The sequence below is a fragment of the Capra hircus genome, chromosome 14 (assembly GCF_001704415.2).
Source record: "Capra hircus breed San Clemente chromosome 14, ASM170441v1, whole genome shotgun sequence".
In the NCBI taxonomy this organism is placed as follows: domain Eukaryota; kingdom Metazoa; phylum Chordata; class Mammalia; order Artiodactyla; family Bovidae; genus Capra; species Capra hircus.
The window spans coordinates 12642044-12661228 of NC_030821.1; the positions used below are offsets into that span (position 1 = coordinate 12642044).

The 19185-nt window shown below is 36.9% G+C and overlaps 1 protein-coding gene across 3 annotated transcripts in view; it reads left to right on the plus strand.

Annotated features, from left to right (window-relative positions):
• Positions 1 to 19185, plus strand: part of DPY19L4 (dpy-19 like 4 (C. elegans)) — a 59341-nt gene that overhangs the window by 23223 nt on the left and 16933 nt on the right. For all 3 annotated transcript variants that reach the window (XM_018058234.1, XM_018058235.1, XM_018058236.1), the window contains 8 exons: positions 1958 to 2081; positions 7392 to 7526; positions 10002 to 10133; positions 10231 to 10329; positions 10872 to 10945; positions 14505 to 14663; positions 15361 to 15480; positions 18277 to 18397. In XM_018058234.1, the coding sequence (XP_017913723.1) occupies positions 1958 to 2081; positions 7392 to 7526; positions 10002 to 10133; positions 10231 to 10329; positions 10872 to 10945; positions 14505 to 14663; positions 15361 to 15480; positions 18277 to 18397 (964 nt within the window). The remainder of the gene's footprint in view (positions 1 to 1957; positions 2082 to 7391; positions 7527 to 10001; positions 10134 to 10230; positions 10330 to 10871; positions 10946 to 14504; positions 14664 to 15360; positions 15481 to 18276; positions 18398 to 19185) is intronic.

Sequence of the window (19185 nt, forward strand, 5' to 3'; positions counted from 1 at the left end):
AGTGTTATCACCACCCAGAGTTTAGTTGTGCTATCTGGTAATTTCTCCCTTGTTCCTCTTCTCACCCTACCTCTACTGCTGTTCCACTGTCTTTAGGAAACTGATGATTTGCTTTCTGTCACTGTAAATTGGTTTGCAGTTTCTAGAATTTTATGTAAATGGAGTCATGCGGCATATAATTTTGTTTTTTTCTTCCACTCAGCAGAGTCATTTTGAGATTCACGTATGTTGAGTGTATCAATAGTTCATCCCTTTTTATTGCTAAGCAGTGAAGGCAATGGCGCCCCACTCCAGTACTCTTGCCTGGAAAATCCCATGACGGAGGAGCCAGGAAGGCTGCAGTCCATGGGGTCGCGAAGAGTTGGACACGACTGAGCGACTTCCCTTTCACTTTTTACTTTCATGCATTGGAGGAGGAAATGGCAACTCACTCCAGTGTTCTTGCCTGGAGAATCCCAGGGACAGGGGAGCCTGGTGGGCTGCTGTCTCTGGGGTCGCACAGAGTCAGACACGACTGAAGCGACTTAGCAGCAGCAGCAGTAGCCTATTGTAATGCTGTGCCACATAAAAAAAAAGTTCCCCAGCAAGGGATTGAACCTGTGCACTTGGCAGTGAAACAGCAGAGTCCCACCCACTGGACTGCCAGGGAATTCCCTGTACCACAATTAAAAAAATAATAATTTTACTTATTTGTGGCCGTGCTGGGTCTTCATTGCTTTGCGCGGCTTTTCTCTAGTTGCGTGGAGAGGGGGCTCCTCTTCATTGTGGTGCTCAGGCTTCTCGTGGTGGTGGCTTCTCTAGTTGCGGAGCACAGGCTCTAGGCGCGTGGGCTTCAGTCCTTGCAGCCCACAGGCTCAGTAGTTGCTCGGGGCCCAGAGAACACTCGGGCTCGGTAGTTGAGGCTCACAGGCTCAGTAGTTGAGGTGCACGGGTTTAGTTGCTCTGCAGCATATGGGATCTTCCCAGACCAGGGATTGAACCCTGTTCCCTCCATTGGCAGGTGGATTCTTAACCTCCCTGTGCCACCAGGGAAGTCCCTGTACCACAATTTGATTGAACCAAAATAAATGCAAGCATGTTTGTCTCCATTAGGAGAATTATGCAGCAATTCTCATGAAGTATTTTAAAGCAATAGCACCATTGTGTTTGTGTGTGTGTGTGTGGGGAATAGCCATTGAATTTATGGAGATCCAAATTTAATTGTTGGGAAGGGAGTCCGCTATGGTAGAGGATATGCATAGGAGACAACGCTCAATGAAGATTGATACAGGAGAAACTTAGGAGGCACCTCCAAAAACATTCTGTGTTTGTGATTCTGGAAATTTTCAAAGCTCTCTAGTATCTGTCATATACAGGGCTACTGTAATGTTAATTTTGGATAACCTGCTGATTGAAAGGAGCGTTAAGTAGATATTAGAAGATACGCATTGTAATCCTAATTGTGTCATCTTCTAGCTAATGACTTGATTAAGTCACCACTTCTTTGAGCTTCTTATTCCTTTGACATAAGAGTTAGTATAAGAACTGCTAATTCCGCAGGGCACACTGTGCTCTGGAGAGAGAACCATGTCTAGAGATAGCCCTCTAGAGAGGGATAACCATGTCTTTTCTAAGGGAAGAGAAGATGGGGGTTGAACTCCAGTGTACTTGGAACAGTTGTGTTTTGTAGCATGAGGCTGTATTTGCCCAGAGCAGAGATGCCTTTTTCAAATTCTCACAAAGGCCCATCTATTCATTAAGCAGACTCAGCAGCGCTGAGTCTTCCTGGATGGGAGGTCAGGTGGTAGTGAAACAAGGGATTTGTTGTAAGATGCTGTATAGGTAATGGTGGCTTTGACCATGCCTACCTCACAGGATCTGGAGAACAATGAGATATGTGTGAAAGTGCCTTGAAAAGTGTAGTGTTACACAAATATAATGTCTTGCTCTTTTGCTGTTCATCTGTGGTTTATTTTAGGGTAGATACAACAAGAATTGAACACTCCATTCCTTTAAGAGAAAACTGGGCACTGCCATATTTTGCATGCCAAGTTGCTGCACTTACAGGCTATTTAAAAAGCAACTTAAATTCTTATGGAGAGGTAAGATGCAAATTTATTTGTCACAATTCTGATGTATTGCAAATGTGGTATATAATTTTAAAGCTATTCATATGAAAAGTTATATTCAGTGAAATCTAGTTACTACATGATATATAATCTTGTTATAACTTTTTCTGTAGTCTGGTTGACAGTAAATTATATTTAGGAGAAGGGAGATGTTAACTTGTTTTAGTGCAGTTACTTGACAAATATGAAGAATAGTTTCTTAAGAAAATGAATGTTTCATTGTTTTGCTGTTTCTCTCACTTTTGGAACATGCATGGCCTTTAATCATCATGAGTTGAAGAATGTTAATGAAGTTAGAAAGTTACCGCAAGTGACAGCAGTGGTAGCAGTGCACATTTTGTTAACATTTACATTTTACATTTTGTTTGCCTTATGTTTTCTGTGACTAAGGTATAGGTAAGCTTCAGGAGACTGTCCTGGGTAGTTTAGATTCTTAACTTTTGTTGTTGTTACTACCATAAACCCTTTCAGGAATCAGGTGAAGCTTAGAGACTCCATCTCAGAGTAATGATTTTAAATGCATAAAATAAATATGATTATAAAAGGCAACCAGTTATATTGAACTTGACTTCAATGTAGTAATCTTTTGACAGTGTATCTGCCTGTCTTGGATTAAGAATTTTTAGCCTGAAAAAGGGACTGACTACAGCGACCTGGTTGGTTAGGAAATAGGATTCGCTTATGTTTCCTTTGTGAAATCTCTGAAAAATACTCTTTCAAGGATGTCAGATGTCCTGAGCATAGCAAACTTTATTTCATTTCCTATCGTACTAGAATTTCCTTTTTTATCTAAAATAACACATTTTAGATTTGTAATTTTTCTTTTGCTGGGCTTGTGTAAAGACCTTTCTGAGGAGGAATATTTTCTATAATAAGAAGTCTTTAATTGAATGTTTTCCTGTTAGATTGTGCAGCCTTCTAGGGAAGAATAGTTCTTCAGTTTTTGTATAAAAGTGTAACTTAGCAAAATGAACTGCCGAAGCTTCTTTATATTTACCATTATTTTGAATTAAAGTGAAAATTTTGTTGCCACAAAAAAAGATGTCTTTGGTTTTTTTGGCCATGCTTCGAGGCATCTTAGGTTCCCTAGCGGTGATGAAACCCGTGCCTTCTGTGGTAGTAGTGAAGTCCTAACCACTAGACTTCCAGGGAATTCCCTACCAAAGATAAAATGATTTTTAGTAAAATCATTCTTCTGGAACTTCCCTGGTGGTGCAGTGGTTTAGACTTAATTTTCCAAGGCAGGGTGCATGGTTTCGAACCCTGGTCTGGGAGCTAAGATCCCATGTACTTTGCTGCCAAAAAAAACGAAAATATAAAACACAAGCAATATTGTAACAAATTCAGTAAAAGACTTAAAAAATAGTCCACATCAGGGTTTACCTGGTGGTCTAGTTGTTAAGAATCTGCCTGCCAAGCAAGGGACATGGGTTTGATCTTTGGTCTAGAAAGATCCCACATGCCTTGGAACAACCAGGCCTGTGCAACTGAGAGCCTGAATGCTACAACAAGAGAAACTACTATGATGAGACGCCCAGACTCCACAAGGAAGAGCAGCCCCCATTCTCTGAAACCAGAGAAAGCCCACACACAGCCACAAAGACCCAGTGCGGCCAAAAAAAGTAAATAAAAATGAAAAAAAAATCATCAGGAAGTGTATTACTAATAATAAAAATTTTAAGAAATAGCCCATGTCAAAAACGTTTCTTTAAAAAAAGTAAAATTATTATTTATTTTAAAAGGTATTTCAGAAGAGGTAGAATGAAGTGTAAACTTATTTTTCCCTTCTATACCATATTCTATATTTTTCTGAATATCATTGTTTATTGCCATGTTATGTATTCTTTCTAGTACTTTAAAAAATTGTTTTAATTAAAGGAGGACTTCCCTGGTGGTCCAGTGGTTAAGAGTCCACCTGCCAAGGCAGAGGATACAGGTTCAATCCCTGGTCCAGGAAGATTCCACACAGTGCGGGGCAACTAAGCCCGTGAGCCACAGCTACTGAGCCTGTGCTGTAGAGCCCGCATGCTGCGAGAAGAGAGACCACCACAAAGAGACGCCTGCACACCGCAGCCCGAGAGCAGCCCTGGCTTGCTGCAAACAGAGGAGGCCTGCGCAAAGGCCGCGGGGCCCCTGTGCAGCCAAAATGCAGTCATATATATAATAATAATAAAGTACATACATTTAAAAAGTAATAAATACATCTACATTATACAGATGGTAAAAAAAAAAAAGTCAGTGTAAATGGATAGATACACAGTGAAAAGTATATTTCCCTTCAGTTCACTATTGTTTACCAAAGACATGGTGCTTTTTGAAGGGATCCAAGAATAGCCTTTTGAGAAATCTGTATGCAGGTTAGGAAGTAACAGTTAGAACTGGACATGGAACAACAGACTGGTTCCAAATAGGAAAAGGAGTACGTCAAGGCTGTATATTGTCATCCTGCTTATTTAACTTATATGCAGAGTACATCATGAGAAACGCTGGACTGGAAGAAACACAAGCTGGAATCGACTGCTGGGGGAAATATCAATAACCTCATATATGCAGATGATACCACCCTTATGGCAGAAAGTGAAGAGGAAGTAAAAAGCCTCTTGATGAAAATGAAAGAGGAGAGTGAAAAAGTTGGCTTAAAGCTCAACATTCAGAAAACGAAGATCATGGCATCCGGTCCCATCACTTCATGGGAAATAGATGGGGAAACAGTGGAAACAGTGTCAGACTTTATTTTGGGGGGCTCCAAAATCAGTGGGGATGGTAATTGCAGCCATGAAATTAAAAGACGCTTACTCCTTGGAAGAAAAGTTATGACCAACCTAGATAGCATATTCAAAAGCAGAGACATTACTTTGCCAACTAAGGACCGTCTAGTCAAGGCTATGGTTTTTCCTGTGGTCATGTATGGATGTGAGTTGGACTGGGAAGAAAGCTGTGCGCAGAAGAATTGATGCTTTTGAACTGTGGTGTTGGAGAAGACTCTTGAGAGTCCCTTGGACTGCAAGGAGATCCAACCAGTCCATTCTGAAGGAGATCAGCCCTGGGATTTCTTTGGAAGGAATGATGCTAAAGCTGAAACTCCAGTACTTTGGCCACCTCATGTGAAGAGTTGACTCACTGGAAAAGACTGATGCTGGGAGGGATTGGGGGCAGGAGGAGAAGGGGACGACAGAGGATGAGATGGCTGGATGGCATCACTGATTCGATGGACGTGAGTCTGAGTGAACTCCGGGAGTTGGTGATGGACAGGGAGGCCTGGCGTGCTGCGATTCATGGGGTCACTAAGAGTCAGACATGACTGAGTGACTGAACTGAAGAATAGCTTATACTCCTATTTTTGTTTACATGTTTTTCTCCTTTTTAATTTAAACATAATTATTTTTCTGTATTGTGAAAGTATTCCATGAGTTTCTCCCTTCTCCTCTCCCATCCTCTGTCATTTTTTCCCTCTCAATATTATGGTAAAGGAAGTAAATTATGTTCGGCAGTTATTTGATTATTTGTAACCACTCATCTGGTACTGGGCTTCCCTGGTGGCTCAGATGATAGACAGTCCACCCTGTGGTGCAGGAGACCCGAGTTTGATCTCTGGGTCAGGAAGATCAGCTGGAGAAGGGAATGGCAAACTACTCCAGTATTCTTGCCTGGGAAATTCCATGGATAGAGGAACCTGGTGGGCTACAGTCCATAAAGTCACAAAGAGTCGGACACAGCTAAGCAACTGACACACACATCTGGTACTCATGAGTACACAACAAGAGCAAAATATCTATTCAAATATTAAAGCAGTAGCAATATTAAGGATTGTATAAAAACATGGTGGTTAAAAAGAGCAAGTTATTACTGTGGTGTATTCTTAACCCTTCAGCTTAAAACTCAGTTTTTTAAGAAAACAAAACTGCACTTTCTGCCATCATGATGCCTGTGAAAAACCTTATGGCATGGGGGAGCAAAGAAAGAAGCAGGTCCTAAAGTTTACTCGCGACTGTACACACACTGTAGGGCTTCCCTCATAGTTCAGTTGGTAAAGAAGCTGCCTGCAATGCGGGAGACCGGGGTTCAATCCCTGGGTTGGTTGGGAAGATCCCCTGGAGAAGGGAACGGCTACCCACTCCAGTATTCTGCCTAGAGAATTCCGTGGACTGTATAGTCCATGGGGTTGCAAAGAGTCAGACACGACTGAGCGACTTTCACTTCACTGTACCCACCCTGCAGAAGATGGAATCTTGGGTGCTGCCAATTTTGAGCAGTTTCTTCAGGAAAGAATTAAAGTGAATAGAAAAGCTGGGAATCTTGGAAGTATTGTAATAATTGAAAGAAGCAAAAGCAAGATTACTGTAAGGTCTGAGGTACCTTTTTCCAAAAGGTATTTGAAATATCTCACCAAAAAATATTTGAAGAATAACCTGTGTAGTTGTTAAGAGCAAAAAAAAATTTTTTACAAATTGTGTTGCTGCTAAGTAAGTAACCAAGATAAGGAGGAGGAAGATAAAGATTAAAATTCAGTTATCTGGAATATTTTGTATGTTGTTGCTCTTTTGTTGTGTGGGATTCTTTGTGACCCTATTGACTGTAGCCCGGCCTGCCAGGCTCCTCTGTCTGTGGGATTCTCCAGGCAAGAATACTGGAGTGGGTTGCCATTTCCTTCTCCAGGGAAACTTCCTGACCCAAGGGTTGAAACTATCTTCTCCATTGGCAGGTGGATTCTTTCCCACTGAGCCACCTGGAAAGCCCAATTTTGTATGAGATCTTCATTAAAATTTGGAAACCGAATAGATACATATATATATAAACTTATGTTTGCTTCCCCTTGAATTCACCCTATACATAAACGTGTGTGTGTGCGTGTGTTCGTTCGCGTGTGTGTGTGTGTGTGTGTGTGTGGTAATGGAAAGAAGATTTGCACCTGAATCAGTAGTATTGACCACCCAGCAGTCAAGTCTAGTAGAAGCTACCATTTAAAAATACTTACTACTTCATCTCTTAGAATGAAAGAAAATTTTACTGAATTTTCTTCTTTTTTTTTTTTTGTCTTCCTGAGGTTCTCATTATGATGTTGAACATGAAGGGCAAGTGGTTGATTTCTTTGTAGAATGTTTGATTTCAGATCTTATTGTTTATGTAAGGATTTAATCATAATTATGTGATTTTTAAAACAAAGTTTTAAGAGTTGCTTTAAATTGGAACCGGTAACAGCTGCAGAAGTTCAGGTAACAACCTTATGGGTTTATATAGTAACAAAGCTGTTAACACTTAGTTTCTTTCTTTTGTTTTCCCTAGAGGTTTTGCTACTTGTTGATGAGTGCTTCAACTTACACCTTTATGATGGTGTGGGAGTACAGCCACTATCTCTTGTTTCTTCAAGCAATATCTCTCTTCTTGCTAGATAGTTTTTCACTGGAGCAGAGTGACAAGGTATTAATGGCATTTCAAAATTATGATTTTAAATCTGCAGAATTTTAAATCTAGTGTTTATAGGGTTGTATAAAAACCATTTAGCTTTTAAACTTATTTTGAAATGCTTTAATAAGCTCTGATTTATACTTCTACTCAAAAGGTTGTTAAACTCATTCTTCCCTAGTCCTTTGAAATTCCCTTAAGCATGGACTGTTTATCCAAAGTCACCCCTGTGCTTCCTCTCTATTTCTAGCCATTTCTCCATCTTCCTTGTTTCTTACAAAAAAAAGTGAAATATAGGACATGTTCAAAAGAGTCTATGTATCCCATGGGCTGAGTATCCAGGCCACGGGGTCACAAAGAGTTGGACATGCCTGAGCAACTGAGCACACATATAGTATATAGAAAAAATATGAGTAATTGAGCAGCCAGGCCAAGAATTGGAGCATTTCAGCACCCTGGAAGCCCCTTTTCCCTAGTCGTATCCAACTCCCTCTCCGACAGAGGCTAGCTGTCCTGAATTTTGTTCATCCTTTCCTTCTTTTTCTTTATTTTTTTTTACCACCTATCTATGTATCCCTAAAAATACGTTGTTAAATGATAATGTATTGTTTACTTTTGCCTGATTTGCTTTTGAGATTCATCCATGGTGATATACAGAGCTATATTTCATTCATTTTTATTTATTAATGTATTCTGCTGCTAAAAAACATTTCAGCTTTTTTCCAGTTTATTGTTCATATGAGCAGTGTTGCCATAAGCATTCATATACATATCACCTGGCTCAGAAGAGTTTTCTAGAAGATATACCTCATAGTGGAATTAGAAGTCAAAGGATAAGTGCATATTCAATCTAACTAGAGATACCAAGCCTTTCCCCAGAATAGTTATATTGATTTATACTCCTGTCAGCAGTAGTTTCCTATAGACATTCAGTTCCTTTGTTTATCTTTTTATTTTTTTGCTTTGTTATCTTTCTTTTCTTTATTTATAAACATTTATTGAGTATTTAATATATTGGCTTATCTAGAAATTTGGGAATCTTCATGCTCATCCTTTTTCTTCTGCTTGGTCCAGAATCCTGGTGATTAGGTTATTTAAATAATCATTAACCGAGTATAAGGTTGTTAACTTGTTAAGTGAAAGGGTAATAAGTACCTAAAAGTATTACAGAGGTAAAGCTTCAGGAAGTAGCTACCACCCTAGAAGCTGTGGAAGAACTGGGAATTATTAAAACTTAGAAGTTTAGAGGAGGGACCCCCATGGAGCTGAAACAGACCTCTGATAAAGAGCCACTGCTCCACTTTGCTGGTATCTCTGTACTGGAAAGAAGGGCTCTTTGGAAATGGGACCCAGATTTCTGAGAATAGTAGTCTGGCCAGCTGATCCCATGGTCTCTGAGGTAAGAAGATATGATAAAGCTGATTCTTAAAGCTTAAGAAAACTGCAGCTGCATCGAACTGCTGTTACAGGAACGAATTACTGTTGGAGTGAAGAAGCCTCGCTAAGGTGATCCATCCAGGAACTGCAGGCCGCAGGAAGGAGTACATCCCTGCTCTGTCCTCCAGCCTTACCTCTCAGGAACACAGATTGGCAGAGCTTAATAGGGAGCCAAATGGAAAAGCAGAAATACAGATTATAAGATTGGCCCCAGCATTATGAATCTGGGATAGAGGCATAGGTTTGGACTAAGAGAATCTGCAGCCAAAATGAAAAAATAGGATATTATTAGCACCCAGAAGATCAGTAGAGCCCTCTCCTTGTGATTTTGTCAGTCTCCCAGCAGTGAGGTATCTTTTTAAAAAATGGCTCTGGCCTTTTAGGGATGTTTTTTCTGTGTTTTTTTTTTTTTTTTAACATCACTCTGCCTTTTGATTCCTCCCCCTCCCCCCAACTAATGTCTATATTTTGTCTTAGTTCTCCCCTTTCTACTCAATAAAAGGCATCTATTTTATGGTAGATTAAGTTATTCTATTGAAGTTTAGAAAAGAAACCTAGTAAGACAATAACTTTCTAGAAGAACTAGGAAATTTATTTAATTTATTAGGAAATTAAATTTAACTTTCTTATTGTCACTGTTAAATGGACCAAGTGCAAAAATACTTTTCTCTGGTGCTGTATTTCATGGCAATATATTTCCCTTGGGTAGGTTTTGGGAACTACTGCTAAAGATTATGATTTTTTACTTGCATAGCTTGATGTTGCTCAGGTAGATGAGACAAACCAAGTGAAATGAAGTCAGAGCCTGGGATTAAAGAAGGTTCTTCTAGTCTGATTTAGACATCCATGATTTCAAAGCTTTTTACTATGTTTCTGGAGAGTTCTTTCTAAAAAGAAAGAACTATATTCCATGACATTAAAAGTACAAATTGAAAGGTTGTACAACACTGTCCAAAATTATAGTAGAGCATTTACTTTGTAATTGTAGTCAAATTTTATCTAATGGAAAAATGTACAATAAAATTCATTTTATTCTCATTTTTGTCCCAACAGATTCATGAAGTTTATAAAATCTATATATTTTCTCTCTTTCTGGGATATTTACTGCAGTTTGAGAATTCAGCTTTATTGGTGTCTCCTTTATTAAGTTTAGTAGTAGCCTTAATGCTTGCTAAGTGCCTTCAGGTAAGTAGAATTGACTATCATTCTTGGGGTGAATTTTTAAATTGTTAATTTTTTAAAAATCTCATTTATTTGTTCATATGGTTCCTCCTCCCCATAGTTGAATGTGAAGAAAGGAACTTTTGTGGCTAAAATAATGAAAGTGATTAATTTTTACTTGGTGTGTACTCTGACAGTGACATTGAATATTATAATAAAGGTAAGTAACTCTGTGTTGGAGATTCATGTAGTAGAGCAGTTTGAATAATTTAATGAGAATAATGGGATAATAATAGAGTTTATACAGTAATATTTTTAGTTGAACAGTAATCATACCTAGTATATTAGGTGGGACAATAGGATTCTGAATTTTTTCTAGATATACTTTTAAAAATTCTATTTTAATTTTCATTTAATTTAAAATGTCATCATTACCCCAATTAGCATTAAGTAATATGTAGAATAAATTCAGATGAGTAAAAGACATTCAAAAGAGTGGGTAAGTTGTTTATACTAGGTGGAAAAAGGTTAAAATTTTCTTACTACCCCATTATACTTTTATGCTTAACTATAAGGTAATGTGATTGACTTACGCCAGTAAATCTCCTTGCTTCATAGTTATACCATGCATTTTTAATTCACATTTTTTGTTTCATAATCTTGCTATGTTCTCTAGTTCTAGTATTGGACAAAAGCATATTGCTATAAGCATAACTGATAGTTCTACAACTAATAGTTCTAACTAGTGTTTTTATCCTCCAGATGTTTGTCCCACACAAAGAAAATGGACATATGCTGAAGTTCCTTGAAGTAAAATTTGGACTAAATATGACTAAGTAAGTTTTAGATTATGTAAGTTTACCTAACTCTATACCACTTAGAAGATAAGGAGCAAAAATAATCAAAGGAGGTAGTATGCACCTAATTACATACCACTCAGAAAATAATCTGGGATATTATAATATCTAGAAGAAATATGACATTAATACTTTTCTTATTTTAAAAAATATCTCATTTAGGTCTTTTAAAATTAGATATACTTAAACCTCAGTAGCATCACAGTAACTACTTTCTCCCTTAATGAGGAATGATGATACAATCTAAGGTCAGGATAAATTAAAGATTTAAAATGAATAAAGAACCAAGGAAATTTTAACCTCTAACCAGCAAAATGCTAATATTTAAAAGAACATGGGGATTTCCTTAGTGGCACAGTGGATAGGGATTTGCCTGCACACTGCAGCAGAGTAGCCCTTGCTCACGACAGCTAGAGAAAGCCCACACAAAGCAACAAAGACCCAGTACAGCCAAAGAAAAGAGTATGAAGTGAACTATAATTCAGTTAAAAAAAGGTTCACGGTATATTAAAAATCTGTGCTCTAATAAAAATGGGGTATGGGCATAAAAATGAGGTGGTCAGTAAGATATTTATTTCTTAGCAAAGAATCTCACCTTTGGTCATAATAGTGGATTGGGCCAGAAGCTGACTTTTTAAATTCAAAAACAGTATACTTTTGTTGGTTGGTTAAGTACATTTTTAAAATCTAAAATGAAATAAATGATTTTAGATACCGATGGAATCTATTTGCATAGCAGAAAACATATATTTACCTATGAAAGTGTTAGTTGCTCAGTCGTGCCTAACTCTTTGCAACCCATGGACTGCAGCCCACCAGGCTCTTCTGTCCATGGGATTTTCCAGGCAAGGATACAGGAATGGTTTGCCATTTCCTTCTCCAGGAATCTTCCTGACCCAGGGGTCAAACCTGGGTCTCCTGCACTGCAGGCAGGTTCTTTACCAACTGAGCTACCAGGGAAGCCCTTAATGCCAGGTTCATTCTAGAGTTTTCCAAGGTTACAGAGAAAGTCAGTGAAAAGGCCAGTCGTTTACGGAGGTCTACAACCAACTTTTACTAGTTGCTTGCTGAATTTCAAACCTACAAATACACCTTATAAAGATATGGTCCCTAGTTTTATGAATCACACAGCCTCTTAAAGGATTCTTTTGTCTTAGTAGATATGATTTACATTTCAGAAGACTTTTGTGGTGTTTAATCCATGTTAAACATTAAACAGTTGGTTAACTAATACATCACAACATGAAACTTCATGCACAGTATCTAAAATTCCACATAATCTAGCGAAATGTATAGGTGAATATTCTCCAGGGGATCTTTTCGATCCCTGAATCAGGAAGACTTCTCTAGTTCATAAGTAGACCCTAGAACCTTATCATCATTTGCTGCGATTACATGGGATTTTAGATACCATGCATAAAATTTCATGTTGTGATGTACCAGTTAACCAAGCGTTTTACGTGGCTTAAACACTAGAGAAGTCTTCTGAAGCATGAATCATACCTATCTACTAAGATAAAAGAATCCTTTAAGAGGCTGTGTGCTTCATAAAGTGAGGGACCATGTCTTTTTAAGGTGTATTTGTAGGCCTGAAACTCAGCAGGCAACTAGTAAAAGTTGGTTGTAGACCTCTGTAATCGACTGGCCTTTTCACTGACTTCCTCTGTCACTTTGGAAGACTCTAGAATGAACCTGGCATTAAGGGCTGCTTTTGTTCAGTGTTTCTTAGTTGATCTTGTATAGTGCTCCTTTGTTCTGCATGTCAGGTACTAGATTTGCTTCACAAGATAATATACTTGGTATTTTAATATTAAAAATTAGTCCTTTAAGGATATTGCCAGCTCATTAGGTAATTTTTATACAATTAATGGCATATAGGTGGTACAAATCGTTAAGTGCCTTATATTCAGATATACCAGTTGGATATCAGGGTTTGTAATGTTCATCAGAATTTCAGGAAATTCTGTTGAGAGAAACTTTTAAGAATCACTAAAGAAGTGTTAATAAATATTTAATGTGCAAGATACTGGGCCAGGTACTCTTTGGGTTACAAAAATGTCTACAGTCTGACACACGCATTCTAAGTTGCTTCAGCTGTCTGACTTCTTGTGACCTATGAACTGTAGCCCTCTAGGCTCCTCTGTCCATGGGATTCCCCAGGCAAGAATACTGGAGTGCGTTGCCATTTCCTTCTCTAGGGGATCTTCCTGACCCAGGGATCGAACAGTGTCTCTTATGTCTCCTGCATTGGCAGGCGGGTTCTTCATCACTAGTGCCATCTGGGAAGCCAGTCTGGCACATAGCGGATTGCATTAAGCACTATAATAAACCGATAATTAAACTGCCATGGGAATATGGGGAAGGAAAGATTGAGATTGGGATTATGGAAAGAAGATCATTAAATAGGGAATTTGAATTAGACCTTAAAGAATTAATAGGTTTAATAGGCGTATTTAAAAACAAGATGCCTTTGTCCTGGATACAAAAGATTTCAATGACAGCCTCTTTGATACAGTTTTATTGATGTTTGGCACACTGAGAAATTTGAACCTTTTAGTTTAAACCCAGTGATTTGTGAAGCATTCTTGGTCCATCTATGAGCACTTCTGAAGATCACTTTATCACTTACCTCCTTCTCCAGGGCTGGGAATTTAAGGATTAAATGGAAGTTAAAGATGGTTTGGGAGTGAGAATGCCTATAAATCTACCTATAACTAGGAGTCTTGGTTATATTTAGCATTGGTTAAAAAAAGCGGTTTATCTGATAGAGCTATCTAATATAAAACAAGAGTGTCCAATAACAATGTAACATTAGTCGCATACGTAATTTTCTAGTCACATTAAAAAAAAAGTAAAAAGAAACAAGTTAATTGTTGTATAAACAGTATAAAATTACTGATATATATTTTGTATTTTTTAAATTCCTTTTTTCAGCTGTTCTTATCTTTGAAGTGCGGTGTATATTTTGTGCCTAAAGAATATTTCCACTTGCACTTGCCACATTGCATGTGCTGATAGCTACATGTAACTAGTGACTATCATATTGGACTGTGCTGGTTGAGGTTAGACAGCTGAATTTTTTGTTTTCTTCCAGGTAAAAATAGAAAGTAAAACTACCTTAAAACTATATTGAGTCCTATATATATTGGACTGTATATATATATATAGTCACATTGGAAAAGGAAATGGTAACCCACTCCAGTGTTCTTGCCTGGAGAGTCCCATGGATGGAGAAGCCTGGTAGGCTACAGTCCACGGGGTTGCAAAGAGTCAGACACGACTGAGTGACTTCACTTCACTTATTGTCACATTGCTGTTTCATAAAAAAGTAGCAAGTTTAAATGTATTAGGGCAGTTTGTTGAGGAGGGTTACTACTGCTATTATTTTCATTTTGTAAAGGGTATGACCTTGGTATTTTAAGTTAGTAGACTAAAGAAATGTGTTTTGTCTTAGTTTTTGTTGAGATAAAAAATAACTTTTGTTTTCAGTATTTTAAAACATCTGTAATTTTAATATCATGCTTTTTGTTTTCTGTAGGAATTTTACAATGAATTGGCTCCTATGTCAAGAATCCCTTCAGGCACCGTCTCAAGATTTTTTTTTGCGATTGACACAGTCTTCTTTACTACCTTTCTATATTTTAGTGTTAATTATTTGTTTTCTTTCTATGATTCAAGTTATTTTTAGGAGAATTAAGTAAGTACCTAAGAAAACCAATCATATTACTAATTAATAAATTATGAAATACATAAAACATTTAATATCTTTCTTTATATTTGTTTTATAGCTTCTAATTTAATTCTTTTTTATCACTATGTAAAATATCATTATAAGTTGACCAGATAAAATTCAGATTTAAGCATATATATCTGAATATGTGATGTCCATTTTTAATGCAGGAATAATATTAAATAATCAGTTAAACTTTTAAAGACTCATTCACTGATTTACTCAGGATTTTTAGTTATTGTAAGAATAATCTCTTCTATTTAAATGAAACTAGTAGTAAAAGTGATTTTAAATTAAAAAGTTTGACTATTTAAAAGTATTTTTATAATGTTTGAAAGGAGGTTGTATATAGTATCTTAATTTTGAGAACTTACTCTAATTATGATTTAACTATATTGATTTAGCAACCACTAGTTCAGTGATAATGGACAAGGAACCTAAGTATCTAAGTCTCTTTTTTATTACAGTTCTTAAACTTTCACGGTTCATCTTCATTGAGTCAGTTGTCTTCCACATTCGAAAAGCCTCTTTCAAAGACTTGGAGATACATAAGTTAGGTGTTTGACCAGCAGAAAGTACTTTCAAATTTTAAAAACTACCTATGTATTTTTTATGAGGATACTAAATATCTTTGATGTACTGAAAAACACATTTCTTTCGGTAGTGATAAGTCCCTGAAAGAAACTGTCACGCTTGAAGATGGACGAATTGGAGAAAGGCCAGAAATAATTTATCATGTGATTCACACTATTTTGCTGGGTTCTCTTGCAATGGTTATAGAAGGGTAAGTGTATATTCGATCCATTTGTTTTAACAAAGAATTGTCCTTTATAATGGTAGTTAGTGTGTACTTTCTAGAATACATTTATAAAACACTACAAAAACTCAAAAAACCTTAATATAACTGGGGTTTAGAGAGGTATTTATAATATAATGAACCAGTATTTACTTATGCATTTATTTGTTCAAAAACTATTGAATGTCTTCAAAGGATCCAGCATTGTGCTCACTGCTAGGGGTATACTGGTGAACAAAAGTGGACAGCAAAAGTCTCTAACCTTATGTGATTTATGGCCTAGTAAAGGTGACAGACACTAACCACATAAAAATAAAATCACAACTTTCTTAAGTGAAGGAGAGGTAAATGGTGTTTTGAGAGTGAGGGTTCAATAAATGATACCCTTTTCTTTGAAGTTTGACTTACGTGAGAAATAAGACATAAGAGTATAAAAGGGTTCTGAGCACTTGGTTTCAATATAGGTAGAAGGTTTCTTTATACCAACAGACAATTCTCTGGACACCAGCTGGGTATCCTACAGTTCAACTCAGTTTTGACACTTGTCTGCCAGGACCATCAGAATCCACAGGTGTAGGGTTCAGTCCTACAAGACTCCCTTGCTACCTCTTCAGACACCAATTAGAAGTCCAGGTTATTAACCTGTTTCTGATGAACTGACCAGAGTGTCCCAAACTCTGGCTGGAACACTAGTCACTTCAAGAAGTAGTAGGAGGAAAACTGAAAAGGTGTGGCATGGCCATATCTTAGAGGGCCTTGAAATCCATTTAGATGAGTGTCCATTTATTTCTGTTGGTACTTCTCTTGGGAGACTAAAGATTTTTAAACAGAACATGTCTTCTCATGGTTATGTTTGAAAAGGATTCATCTGGCATCTCTTTGAATTGGAAGAGAATTTAAAGGTTGAAATGTTCATTAGCTGGCTAGGTGAAATAAATGGTAAGGAAGGGTTGGATACTAAGAAGTCAGTGGATTGGCATAATGGTACAGTGTCTCCAGTAGAGTTTGTGTTCCAAGGGATGTCATATACATGTAATGCAGGGTGAATCAATGTCTCTTTGAGTTACAAATTAGACTTTAGTGTTGATTCCAGCTGACTGGAACATCTGGTTTGGTATTTTGAAATGGGGTTGTTAGGAGGAGATATTAGTTAACTGGGGAAGCTAATGCGATTCCTCTGTCTTAACAAAATGTAATCTGTATGCATCTACTACTTTTCTCAGAGCCTGATTCAGTATTCATTTTTTTAAACCTTAAATACAATACAGTCTCAAATCGATCATTTTGCTTTCACATAAGCCTAGACCTTATAAAAACATTTTTTAATACTTATTTTCTAATGGTTTCCCATGTGTTCAGGTGCCACACTAGCTGCTTCCTAGGTGGCTCAGTGGTAAAGAACTCACCTGCCAATGCAGGAGATGCAAGAGATGTGAGTTTGATCCCTGGGTCAGGAAGGCCTCCTGGAGTAGGAAATGGCAACCTACTCCAGTATTCTTGCTTGGAAAATTCCATGGACAGAGGAGCCTGGCAGGCTACAATCCATAGGGTCACAGAGTCAGACACGACTGAGCATGCATGCAAGAAATGCCTATGTTCAGTTTTATTCCATCTTGATAAAGACCTCCTTGAGAGCTGTAGCCACGTCTTGTCTTTTTCCTCTCTAGTACTTTGTTCACCCTGAACTGCATGATCAATAACTTATTAGATGAATGAATGTTACTTTGTTTTCCCCATTTAATAGCTTTTCTATTTTGTAAAACCAAAATAGTTCACATTTATACTCTGGCCTCATATTCTTCCAGTCTTTAGAGTTTGTCATCAAAGAATATTGCTTGGAAAGGTCTTTTTGATTTCCTAGTATTAACTACAGAAGTTACCCTTTGAGATGTTGTTTTTCTTTGATAATCTGTATGAAGCAATGGTGTCCACAAATTTTTCTCAACTTTTCCTCTTCTGTCTTCAGCTTTTACCATTACCTCTTACAACTACAAGTTACAACTTACAGTAATGGTCTATCTTTTATTTACACAAGTTGATTTTTCTGTACACCTGGGATTTTAATCTTTTTAAGAGCCCCAGTTTTTCAATCCTGTCTTTAAAAAGTTAAGCTCAAAAGTAATACACTGCAGACCATGTAACAAACACAAATATAGAAATGTATGAATTAAAAAATTAAAATCCTTCCATCTCATTCCTCAAAGGCCACAACTGTCAGCAGTATGTTTCCAGATGTTATCTTTTGCCTATACTATATATAGGTACATTAGGGGAAAAAAGTCACCATAAAACTAGGGTAACAGTATACGTAAAATTTTGCAGTTCACTTTTTTGTTTTTCATAAACATTTGTTTAATCAGTACCTATTAAAGGATAGTTAGGTTTCTATTATTTTTGCAATTAAAACAACATATTTTTAACTTTATGCTAATATATATATAAACTAGATTACTAGAAATGGCATTGTCTTGGGCTACGTAAAATTTTTATAGGTTCTGCCACGTTGCCTTCTAAGAAAATGAAGCCGTTTATATTCTCTACAAGAGTACAGTTTTACTACACCTCATCTATATTAATGTCTAATCTTCATTTTAGTAACCCACATGTCTCTTGATTATTTAAGAAGTAACTATCTGTTGCTGAAAATTAGAGGGTAAGCTTTTTCATTCTGCCTTAACATTGTGGTGTTTTCATGAGTGTTAGGAAACAACTCAGAACAGAGAAATCATATAATAATGATGTTCATAGAATAGCCAATATATGACTGTTTTTTGTCTTTTCCAGCTTGAAATACCTATGGACTCCTTATGTGTGCATATTAGCTGCGTTTGGTGTATGTTCTCCTGAACTTTGGATGACACTTTTCAAGTGGCTTCGATTACGAACTGTACACCCAGTATTGTTGGTGAGTCATTATTTTGTGTTAAGTTCTTGTTTCTCTTTCAAGTATATGAATGGAAATTGTGTTGAATACATTTGAAATAGCGTGAGTAGATCATATTATGTATGATTTATAGGTAGAGAAAAAGAGATTCTGTGGAAAAAATTTTTTTTGTAATTTCTGATTATAAAAGTGTAGTATGTTTCAATGCAAAATCCTTAAAAAATAGAAAGTAAAAATATTAAGTGAATCAATAATTTGAGAGGCTATCAAAAATTAATTTGTATAACATTTTTCTTGGTTTGACTTAGAACTATGGGATGTTTTCAGTGTAAATGGAACATTTACACTGTACCTGCTATGAATAATGTGCTTGAAATAAAAAGATAAATAAAACATGATTCGGGGCCTTTCCTGGTGGCTCAGTGGTTAGGACCCCAGGCTTTCACTGTCGGGGGCATGGGTTCCATTGCTGGTTGGGGAGCCAAGATTTTGCATAGTATGCAGTATAGTTAAAAAAAAAAAAAAGATTAATTTCCTTAAGTGGATTACCATTTTCTGGTCATAAAAAAGAGATAATAAGAAGGGTGCTGTTGGAACAGAGAAGGCCTGCTTTAATTCAGTTTTTTAGGGATTCAAAAAGAACTTCAATTCTGAGATTTGAAAGATGAGGTATTAGTCAAATAAAGGGTAAAAAAGGGAGAGTAGAGGGAAGAAACACAGGTTGCAAAGTACATGACATAGTCAAAGGGAGTAAATTCAGAAGCAAAGAAAAAGCATGAAATATTTAATTTTGTTGGCACATAAAATGT